We start from the raw sequence: 12,311 nt of genomic DNA, 5'->3' as shown, positions 1-12,311 counted from the left end.
CCGATCACCTGCATATACTAGGAAGATGCAGCTGAAAGCTTTCACATCACCCGACAACACCATGGTGGCAGTTCAAAGGGCAGCTGAAAGTCTTCCTAAGGCATTGAGGGAGACGCACGTGAACAAGTCCTCAATCAAGAGACTTGGCCTGAAAGTCATCTGCTAAATTTCATGGCTGATCAGTGATCAAGTCTAGGTTTCTCCACATGAGGACTCAACAGGCTTGCAATATAAGCCCTGTTCTACCCCAAGTTCTCTCACCTGTTTGGTAAAATAGGATGGACTGACTGTTGTCCCTGAACTTCCTTTGGTCCCTTTGTTTAAAGCGCTTTACACTACTGCCTGCTTTGCATCTATAGCCATGCACAGCCATCTCACGTGGTGGATATTAACCATAAACAAGTGAAAGATGTTCTTCCGTGCTCTGGGTTCAGTTTTCAGGTTTCTGGTCCCAGTGTCAGTTCTTTTAAGGTGCACGTGTCATTTGGCCGTTCATGTTTCACTGTATGTGAAGCCTATCAGCAGGATGGAATCCCAACCCCTCCTGGGATCTCAAATGTCCCCAATTATTACGATGCTTGCTCCTTCCTCATGCTGCCACACCCTGCTAGCTCCTCCCAGCTCTGGGACATCGCATAGTTTGAGAGGCACAGGTATGTGCCATCTTAGTTGACATGCTGTCTTAGGAAGACCATCCTCGTTTCCTATACAAATATGCATGCTCTCTCCAACCCTGTCCACAGGACAGCCCGGGCCACCAACTCAGACTGCTGCAAACCTTGCAAGATCTTAACCGAATATAGGGAAATAAGCTTGCATGAGCATCCTCAAGATTAGCTACAATTTGGTCTCAGTTGTTTCTTTACAGTAATGGGCACATAACCCACCTAAACTCTGGTCAAATGTACCTTCTTCTCTTCTTCCCAGCCCCATGCTTTGATCCTGCAGGCAAGCTGGCGCAAGGAGCCAAGATCAAGGTGATGCAGAGCAGGGTTTCAACCTATTCTCACTTAAGGGCGTTACAAATCTGGAGACACCAAAAGAATAACTTATTCTAAAGCTTTCTGGTAACCTGTAGCTGCCTGCCCAAGAAGATCCCCATTCACAGCCTTTAAAGTGGCAATTAATAGCCTGTTCCTACTGAGAAGTAAGTCTAACTAAGCTCACTGGAGTTTACCCCACAAATAACTGAACAAGACTGCAGCCGAGCCTCACATGCAATACCAGCGTCGAGGTTCAGGATTTGAATAAACATGTTATAATTCAAAAGCAAAACATTTTTTTTCTTAGAATCCATTTGATATTCTCAACAACTCAGTACAACAGATTGTTCCTTTTAGTGGCTTGTTTATGAACAAGCTGCCCTTCCTCTCGCAAGAACATTGGAAGCATCTCCCTTGTTGAGCTTATTTATCCCGTTCCAACCGTGACCTTTGCAGTTGGCCTCGAGATTTTTGTCACAGTCCAGAAGCGTGAGTTTCCTGGCCCAGAAGCACACCGGCTGCTCTTTGTAGGGAGTTTGCTCCTCATCTGCAAGAGGAGAGCTACACCATACCCTCCTTCAAAATAATAAAATACTGGCTTACACAGCAGATTTAACACACACAGCATATACTTACATCTCCTCCTTAACTAACCCTCTATGATCAGGAGGCCTCCTTCCATTTGCAGAAGTAATGGGGATCCAGCAGAGAATACAAGAGAGTAGGTGGCACTCAGAGGGCTGCCCAACAGTGTTCGAAATTAGCCAGGTGCCAGGTGCATTTTGCACCTAGCTATCAGCCACTTGCGACCAAGTGAAGATGCCAGGGCGACAGGATTGTGCCTGACATCACCATTTGGGGAATCATTGGATCTGCACTGTTTTCACATGCTACTACCCCATCAGTTGTATTTTATCTGCACACCCGGAATGAATTTCTAGAAGCAAAATGCTTTTTCTGTGCAGCCTGAGCAGGAGCAGTCACCGTTAAGAAAAAGAGGGTGAAATAGGTCGATGGACATGTGGACTGTCCCTGGATCAAGTGACTTTTCTTCTTTAAGTTCTAAAACTCTTAACCTAGCTCAAAGTTGTCATCTGAACTAGCCAGATCAATCAGCCAGTCCATTGCCTGAAAAATAAGACTTTGGAGCCATCTTGCCCCAAAATGGCAACAAGACATTCTGTTTTGAAGACTGCAACCTTTGTTTAAGCAGTCACTTGGCACCTAGCTTATAATCTGAGTTTCTAACACTGTGACCCGACCCTCCAGGGGTATAAGGACAAGGGGAAATTGATCAAAGTCTTCCTCTATACCTTCCACTGGTAGATACCTCCCATGAGCAGAACTCTGCTCCTGAGATGCTCCCACTAGTGGAAGCTTGGTTAGGAACTAATCCTTAGCATTTACACGCTGCTTTCAAATATGTCCAACATATTCTGCCTACAATTTTTTGTGCCATTTCTGCAACAATGCTGGAAGGCAGGCCAGTACTGTACCCCCGATACAGAAGCCCAAGGCTGAGAGAGACTTCTCCAAGGCCACCTTTGGACTGCCTGGAGGAGAGTTAAGCCAAGGACTCCCTGATTCACTCCTCACTCTCTCTTAGCCATTCTGCTGCACCAGTTCAGTCCCTGGGAGAGGGGAGGGGAGAAGAGAAAAGTCTTCCAAGTTTTACTCAAGTAAAACCCATTTAAAAATCATCCAACTTCCAGATACTCGTCTCTTCCCAAAGTTTCATTTAGTTAAGTGCTTCTTCTGCGTGTATATTTGGAGACATCCAGTAGTAGCTTTCGGTACTGATGTCTCCCATCAGCTCCAAACTCTTCATTAAAAAATTTTTTATCATTCTGTTCTGCCAAAGCATCTTGTTTATTTCTCGGCAATGGAACGGCCAAACTTTTCCATCAACTATTATGAAATGCATTTGAAATCCAAAAAGGGTCATGACTTCATATTCTCTTAGAACAAGCACGGAGGGGATGGGAATGTTAAGTTTCCGACATCACTGCTGGCTCAAGGCTGAGCTACAATCAGGGTGTTTTTAAGAATTGTGTTGCCTTGGCAAACACCAGGCTTTGGTCACATGGCGCACTCATAAGAAAATGCTTGAAACTTGCCTCTTTTTCAGTATCTCTTGATATACACGCCCACTGGTTCTCCTTCACGCTGTAGGCCCAGAAGTCAGCCAGGTCCTGAGTCCCGTCCCAGCCGCCAAACAAATATACTGTTTCTAATCAAAATTTCAGGAAAGAAAGGCATTAGTTTGTGAACAAAACAGATTGAAGCATGAGATCATCGTTAGAATGTTTGCTTGCAACATCTATAAACACTTTCCAAATTTCTGGGTGGCACTCAACCAAGTTTAAATCAGTGGAGGCCTACTGAAATTAATGGACCTAATTTAGTCATGTTCCTTAATTTCAACGGGTTGACTCCAAGGAAAACTTGCCTGAGTATCACTTCCTTCGGAATATGATAGCTTATCCATTAGGAAGCTGGTGGCAAACACTTAATGTAAAAAGCTAGCTGTATTCTAATGGGGCTTGGTCAAGATGTTCCTGGTTGGCTGTGTCCCTAACCGTTTGGAGGTTTTAGAAGCATATAGGCTTTGATACTATCTATATGAAAAGGATCTGGTTTTGTGCTAAGAAAGGCACTGAGTAGTTCTAACGGACCAAAGAGGGGTGGGAGTAAACAATGCTGTCCAATCAGATAAAAAAGAAAGGATAGATGAACACTCAAGTGAACCTCTTACACACTTAGGATTCAAGCAGGGTAAGTGCACAGAGGCCCTTAGAGATGTCCTGACCTCTTATGATCCTTCACAAAGAGCAAAGTGAAGTTGCAATTTCCGAGTTAAGTCTATACTTTAGTGATTGGAGGGAGTTCATCTCAGTCATAAGACATTATGGGTTGGCAAGTGGTAGCAGCTGGGCCAGTTCTGCTTACACGCCCTCCCGAGACATCCAAATGGTTATCCCCTTCCTATACTTCTTAAGCGGTTTGGAAAGAAAGGACTCTGAGAGGAGAAAGGTGAGCAAGTGGGGAGGTGGGGACCTTTTGTAGCCCAAGGGCCACATTCCTTTCTAGGCAGCCACTGGAGGTCCAGATGCTGCACGTGGCTATAGCCAGAAGCAAAAGTGGACGGAGCAACAAATGCAAATTTTATATTTGCTGTAGAGCAAATAGACACACACACACCCCTTTCTATCTTCCAACCAGACAAGCAGGAAGCATTATCAGTGTTATAGGTGAAAACAATTGGGGTACAAAGTAGGGCTGCAGTGGAGTATAGCCAGGGGAGACATCCAAGGGGCAGAGACAGAAGCGCGAAGGGCTGCACTTGGCCCTGTAAAATATCAGCTATCCAGAAGTGGTGGGGGAATTAGTCACTGGTTACTTGGCACCTGGTTGCACATTTCCTCCAGTTCCCAAACCTTTATCCTGAGTGTGGCTCAGTTTTACACCTATCAGAAAAGGAAACCACTTTGGAAAGAGCAATGGAGGGGAATCACAACCACAGATAAACCCGGTGGACCTCAGGAGGAAGAGGAGTAGGGAGATCGTGATGGCGGATGGAGGAGCTATTGTGCCAAGGGAATTTCTACCGCAACCTGCTCCCCAACGGCTTTATGCTTTCTTCAGACAGAGCACTGCTGCTTTTTCCCCTACTGCTAGAAAATGAAAAACGCTACGCAAGAGCTGCCCAGGTAACCGGTTAAGAGCTTCCCAACTACCACAAAACAGGTGAAAGTGGTAAGAGAAGAACAATAGAATTGCAGAGCATAGCTGTCAACTTTTCCCTTTTCTTGCGAGGAATCCTATTCGGAATAAGGGAATTTCCCTTAGAAAATGGGAAACGTTGACAGCTATGTTGTAGAGTCGGAAGGGATCCCGAGGGTCACCTAGTCCAACCCCCTGCAATGTAAAGAAAAAGAAATCCTGCTCCATTTTTTATTTTTATTTTAAGTTAGCATCTTTTGGCAACTGCAATGCAGATGGCATAGAATATAGCATTTAGACCGGCTGCTGGCTGGGGCTGATGGGAATTGTAGTCTAAAACACCAGAGGGCAGCAGAACACCTGCCTACCACAACTGATCTGCTCAAGCAACACGCAGACGCAGGAGAGAAAGTGCTGGGTGTTTCCTGGGCTCTCTTCTCAGTTCACATAGAGTGACAGCAGGCCTCAGAGCCTTCTGTCCTAGCAGACAGGCTGGTGTGGAAAGTGTTCCCTAAAGACATTTGGGGCGAAATGGCTGCTTTGTCGGGGTAGGTGCTTAAGCCGACCCAAATGATTCCACGCCAAAACTACTTATTGAAATAAAATATTAACATATTAATTCAAAGACATCTGGGCAGCTTTCCACCCGACAGCAACAACGCATCTGTTTTAGAAAGGGATTTTAAAAGGAGGAGGATAGGAATTATTGACCCCTGTCTGCAGTAGTGCTAGTGGCTGCCACTGGCACCATCTCCAGGAGGTTACCTTGGGTCATTAACTTTAATTACCCTTCCTTTCTGGGCACAGGGCAGCCAATGTTCCTTGCAAAGAGCAAGTCCTTTTGTGCGCCTAAGTTCTCACAGCTCACAAAACCCACATTTGCCACAATGGTCCGATTGATAACTGAGGAAAAAACACAGAGATTTGGCACACGGTGGATATCCTACTGGACCTCGGGCAAAATGCCATGCAAAGCACAGAGAGGCTGCATCGATCACAAACCTGAACTGAATCTGGTGGGAGCTGGGGGAAATAGCATGCACAAGAACTGGATCCACCGCCATCCTAGACTGAACTCTTAAGATCGCAGAAGGGACAGCAGAGAGGCAAGCTTGCTTTGCATCTCACTTTGCAACTGCGCCCGCCCCCCAGCTCAAAAGACAGAGGCACCATACCTCCTCAGCGGAATGAGCAACGTTTGCCTCTCTCTCCTCTTGTCTCCTCAGCTGATACTATAAATAACAAAAGTTATTTTTGGTCTGCAATTGAACTTAAGAAGTACGGAACAAGCGCTCCCTTTGTAATGAAGTATTATCTTGATGCAAATCCTCGCTCCAGAATTTGCATCAGTCCCCATAGGAATGGAAAGAGAACCTAGATGAATCAATGGCCCAATGGCCCGTCTAGCGCAGCATCCTGTTCTCTCAGTGGACAACCAGGGGCCTATCGGAAGCCTGGAATCAGGACCGGATCACAACATCACTCTCTGCTCCTGCTGTTTCCAGCAAGTGGGATTCAGGAGCATTCTGACAGGTAGAACAAAGCCCCCACCCCATTCCAAATTTCAAAGCCCTCATTTATAAATAAATCAGAAGCAGGAAGGCCATTTTATTCCCACCACCCCTTAAACACAAGTGTCTGTCCATCCTCTTCATCCACGCTTCCTATGAAGAATTATCTTGCCAGGCAGAATATTCCACCGGTGAATTGCTCTTAATTAGAAAGCTCTTTCCCCATGTTTAAGATAGAGCTCTTTTCTCCTTCAAGCCCTTTCACGCCATTCTGATGAGTCCTTAAGGTGATTGCCTGCGTCTCCTCTGCTGGTACATCTTCAGAAAATTTAACGGCTGTTAAAACGCTCCTCGGAAATTTCCCCCTTCTAAGAAAAGCGTTCGTTTCTTTCATGAAAAAGGCCCAAGTGGCAGGGAGGTATTTTGACAGTCAACCTTTGCTCGCACACTCAGAGTCAGGCCAGCCTTGTCCGTAATTAACCATTTGCTTGATATGCTTCACACACGCACTGCTCCCAAGGGAGCGTTTTCAAAACAGGCTAATATTCCCGTGTCTTCCACTTATAGTCTCCGAAGCCTATTGTTCCAATACATACCTTTCAAGCATTGTCCCTGCCTGACGCCACCCCAGCTACTTTGACATCACAACCAGCAGCTTCTGCAATGCAATGCAAAACATGCATATAGCCAAGAAACCGAGTTAACAGAACATGTGCCAACTCCTTTTCATAGAATCACAGAGTTTGGGGGGAGGGGACCCTGAGGATCATCTAGTCCAACCCCCTGCAATGCAGGGATAAGCAGCTGTCTCATACGGGGATCAAACCTGCAGCCCTGGCATGATCAGCATCATAGTCTAACCAGCTAAGCTTTCCTATTATAGGAGCATAAAGCACAGCTGCTTACGTAAACGTAAGCTCATTTTTAGAGCAGTAAAACACAGGAACATTAGGAAGCTGCATTATTCGAAATCAGGCCATCGGGTTCAGCTAGCTGATCATAACCCATGCTGACCGACTGACTTATTTATTTGATTTATATACCGCCCTTCATCAGAAGATCTCAGGCCGGTTTGAAGTGGCTCCCCAGGGTTCCAGGCAGAAGCCGTTCCCAGCTCCAGCTGGAGAGGTAGGGAATGCAAAGCAGATGCTCTTGCCACTGAGCTACAACTCCTCCCATTTAACACGGGAATGTTGTTGTTGTTTAGTCGTTTAGTCGGGTCCGACTCTTCGTGACCCCCTGGATCAGAGCACGCCAGGCACTCCTGTCTTCCACTGCCTCCCACAGTTTGGTCAGACTCATGCTGGTAGCTTCGAGAACACTGTCCAACCATCTCGTCCTCTGTCGTCCCCTTCTCCCTGTGCCCTCCATCTTTCCCAACATCAGGGTCTTTTCCAGGGAGTCTTCTCTTCTCATGAGGTGGCCAAAGTATTGGAGCCTCAGCTTCAGGATCTGTCCTTCCAGTGAGCACTCAGGGCTGATTTCCTTCAGAATGGATGGGTTTGATCTTCTTGCAGTCCATGGGACTCTCAAGAGTCTCCTCCAGCACCAGAATTCAAAAGCATTCATTCTTCGGCGATCAGCCTTCTTTATGGTCCAGCTCTCACTTCCATACATCACTACTGGGAAAACCGTAGCTTTAACTATACTAACACGGGAATACTAAACCCCCAGTGATCAAGCCATGCAACAGCAGTCCAAATTACCACAGCAGAATACAGGAACCACCAATTTTACTAACAGAAAAATTAGTGGCGGTTATTCTCTAGAACAGGCATAGGCAAACACGGCCCTCCAGATGTTTCGGGACTACAACTCCCATCATCCCTAGCTAACAGGACCGGTGGTCAGGGATGATGGGAATTGTAGTTTCAAAACATCTGGAGGGCCGAGTTTGCCTATGCCTGCTCTAGAATCACCATCTGAACAAATGCAGCTTCGCTTCCCAGTTTGGGGGGGTGGGAGGAAGAAAGGGGCGACACCCTCAAAACTTACAAGGAGAGGAAGGAAGAACTTTCTGAAAGTAAGAGCTGTTTGACAGCAGAACGGACCTCCTTGAGAAACTGTGGACTCTCCTTCCTTGGAGGTTTCTAAGCAGAGGTTGGATGGCCATCTGTCAGGGTTGCTTCAGTTGAGATTCCTGCACTGCAGGGGGTTGGACTAGATGACCCTTGGGGTCCCTTCGAATTCTACGATTCTATGAATTTCTTATTCTAGAGACACAATGCTAGAAGCCCTGTTTCTTGTTAAAAAGACAAACCCCTAGTACTTGGGAGTTGGCTTGATTAGGAGATCTTAATTCGGAAGGTGGGGCAGGATTTATAGACTAGGAGATGCTCCCTAAGATTTTAAGCTTTAAGCTTGCTTGATGCCATCAGAAACAAGAGGCCTGACCTCCGGTTATGAAAGCACATCCCCGTATTGCTGCTTACAGCGACGCTGACGGGTTACGTAACCACCCTACTCTGACAGGAATTATCATCAATTCCATAGCACTGTGAGAGCAAACACGCACACGGTTACCCCTAAGAAAGCGTCTACAGTGATGTCTCCTGGCTTTGCGAGGCACAGAGCAAAATATTAAAATGGATGCCCACAAGACATGCAATAAATTGGCAGGAGGGATCTCCTCCGTCAGGTAGCTGGCCAAGTGCTGATTCATCCCCACGCCAGGTGCTTTGCTATTCATAGCTTAGAAATATCATGTCACTTTTTATCTCAGTGGTGGTGGTGGGAGGCTGCGTCCAACTCTGGGACCCCAGGCAGCCATTTGCGCTAGACTGGCCAGAACCAGTCTTTTGGATTTATGCCCATAATGAGAAGAGGAGGGGAATGTTTATGGAAAGGAATAAAGTACAGGTGTCCGTCTGCCTCAAGCAAACCAGGGGTGTGTTGTTCCTCAGTGAGATTTCCGAGGGAAAATCCTCTGGGCCCTTCTTAACTAAAGAAAAAGGAAGCTTAAGTCCGATGCAATGGAGACAGAATTTCCATTTAGCAAAAGATTGTTCAGGATGGAGAAGGCCAATGTCACGTTCCATGGATCAAGGTAAGTCTTGGGCAGTAGAAAAATTAGGATGGGGGTGGGACAGAAGGGGAAGCTGTCCTGTGTTCAAAATAGGCCCCAAAGGTCATGTGGCAAATTGGAAGTTTTCCAGATGACGTTAAGGCAACTAACACTTACTTTTTCAGCTTGGAATAATTGAAATATGCATCTTCAAGGCGGCAGATGGAAAGCTATGTAGCTCAGCTTTATCAGAGACTTATGGGATGTGGTAGCAAGCAGAGGAGAGCTTCTTGTTGGCCGGTAAATCACTTACAGCCACTGAATATTGGGCTGGCAGGAAATACAGACTGAATATACAGGTGAGGGGCTGCTGAGAAGAGAGCAGCAAGCGACAAGAGCAGTCCACCTTGAAATTCTGGCAGCGACTGGCGACTGACACACCTTTAAAATTCCTAAGCCACCCTTGGATTGTTCCAGATTGCACATCCCCAAAGTGTCAAACGAGCTTGAAATAGCAGGAGCACGAAATGTCCTGGTACTATTTGCCCGGAAAAATCAGGCAAATAGCCACTGGTCACCAGTACCTTCCCTGGACACGTGGCAGTTTTAAAACGACAGCGGGTGTACGTCATAATTTGTTGAGACAAACTGCAGAATTCCAGAAACTGGCCTCCCTACAAAGTAACTTCTGTCATGCACGTCAGAAGGCAATTTCCTATTCTATTTCTGCCAGAATAATAACGTTAAAAAGTATTCCGCTTTCTGTCCACTAGAGGGCGCTTCCCTGCTGCATTAACAATCCCTCTGGCATTTAACGGTATAACTATTATTTATTATGTGGCTGTTAACTAAAAGCTGTACAAAAATGATAAAACAATGTCCCCATACAAAATACTATGAACTAACAAAACAAACCATGAGGGAGGAAAGAAAATGAGGAGGAACGGTTAGGAGGCATATATATATATATATATATATATATGCAGGTTTTGGTGTCTTCGGGTGTCTTCCCGTGTAAGAGTCGGGGTGTCTGTGCGACGTTTCGACGAGGTCTCACTCGTCATCTTCAGGCTGGTGCTTTCGGCTTCTTGTTACTGGAACAGAGCAGAGTCTGGTGTTTGAGTTCCTATAAATACTGTTGAGGGGTGTGGTGTATAGCCTCCAACGTTCTGGGTAGAGAACATATACACTACACCACACCCCTCAACAGTATTTATAGGAACTCAAACACCAGACTCTGCTCTGTTCCAGTAACAAGAAGCCGAAAGCACCAGCCTGAAGATGACGAGTGAGACCTCGTCGAAACGTCGCACAGACACCCCGACTCTTACACGGGAAGACACCCGAAGACACCAAAACCTGCATTCCTATACCCGTGAAAATCTACGAAAGCAAATATATATATATATATATATATATATATATATATATATATATATATATATTTCATAGACCCCAAGGGGTCTATGAAATACCCTGCAAAGTCTGCCCAGCCACGTACATTGGACAAACAAACAGACGAATAAATGCACGTATCGCAGAACACAAGAATGCCGTCAAAAAAGAAGAAAAAACTTTCTCTCTTTTCCAACACATGAAAGAAACAGGACATGAAATTAATTTTGCAGATTCCAAATTGCTCTTTAACATGGAACATCACCACAAGAGAATAATCATGGAAGCCATCGAGATAGAGAAACACCCTCACAACATGAACAAGCGTGACGACACGTCCCGCCTGCCAGACATCTGGAAATTAGCCCTCCCCACAAAAACCGACACCAGAACCAGAGGCACACAGAACGCCGTCACCAATCAACCACACCAGACCCAAACCCAGACCCTCTCCACAGACATATTACAGACTCCATCCAGTAGCCAAACTATAGTGGCACCTCCGGATGCTGCACCCCCCTGCAATCCCTACACAGATCTGGCTGGCACAAGGCACAAAACCATAGCTCGCCCCTATACACGAAGCCAAGCCAGAGCACAACTAAATGCAGCACAGCCATCTTCTCAGAAAAACTCTTCACAAGCTCAAGAGGTCAAGACACGAAAGCTTTAGCAACTAATCTACACTTAATGACCCACCCAGTGATATTCTGAATATCACTCATGAAATCACCCAAGATATCCCTCAAGTAATTAAGGAACAAAAGAAGAAAAGGCACACTAATCTAGGAACTTCCTCTTTGCCCAGAACGTTGGAGGCTATACACCACACCCCTCAACAGTATTTATAGGAACTCAAACACCAGACTCTGCTCTGTTCCAGTAACAAGAAGCCGAAAGCACCAGCCTGAAGATGACGAGTGAGACCTCGTCGAAACGTCGCACAGACACCCCGACTCTTACACGGGAAGACACCAAAACCTGCATATATATATATATATATATATATATAACCAGAAAGCCCTTGGATTGCTTTAAAATTGTTTTTCATTTATTTATAGGGTTTATATGCTGCCTTTTGAAACAAAAGTTTGTCCAAGGTAGCTTAGAATCAGTATCTAAACCAGTATCTAAAAAGTTAAAACTGAAACAGCAGTATAAGACCATTCCGAATCTAGACCCTATAAAAGAATGCTTACAATTTTTAACAGAGAGCAGCAAAAGTTTAAAAATCCAGGCCATCATTTTAGCCCAAACGCAGCCTGAAATACTTTAGTATTTTAAAGCCTACTCTAGGTCATTTCTCTTAATTCAGCATTCCTTGTACACATATATCTACCCTGGAAACTCTCTGGTAGAGGTTAAAAGCAAGCAAGCTGTACTTCAAAATGAAATAGCTTTTCTATTCAGAATTTTTTTTACTTTTTACTGTGCTCCTCGAAGCCCTTATAACAGGTTACAAAACTGGGGAGCTGGTATGACCACAGTGACCTGAAAAATTGCAGCTAAGATTGAATAAAGTCTTCAGTGTTCAATGAAACTAAGAAGGGTGAGTGAGTCTATTTCAGAGCAACCTCTTAAACAGATGGCTCTGGGATACCAAAACGTATTTGGGTGATCTGAAATCACCCAATAGGAGTGCTATTTATGCAAACACCAAAGAAAATTGGGATTCACTTTTTAAAATGTTTATCG

General features: G+C 45.3%; 1 protein-coding gene across 2 annotated transcripts in view; it reads right to left on the bottom strand.

Moving 5' to 3' along the window:
* Positions 1-12,311, bottom strand: part of MKLN1 (muskelin 1) — an 88,568-nt gene that overhangs the window by 36,666 nt on the left and 39,591 nt on the right. For both annotated transcript variants that reach the window (XM_082238861.1, XM_082238862.1), the window contains one exon: positions 3,101-3,213. In XM_082238861.1, coding sequence (XP_082094987.1) covers positions 3,101-3,213 — 113 coding nt within the window. The remainder of the gene's footprint in view (positions 1-3,100; positions 3,214-12,311) is intronic.

This window comes from Podarcis vaucheri, assembly GCF_965113315.1.
Source record: "Podarcis vaucheri genome assembly, chromosome: 10".
In the NCBI taxonomy this organism is placed as follows: domain Eukaryota; kingdom Metazoa; phylum Chordata; class Lepidosauria; order Squamata; family Lacertidae; genus Podarcis; species Podarcis vaucheri.
The sequence above is the reverse complement of the archived record's forward strand: the minus strand, read 5'-3'. Positions and strand labels throughout refer to the sequence as shown.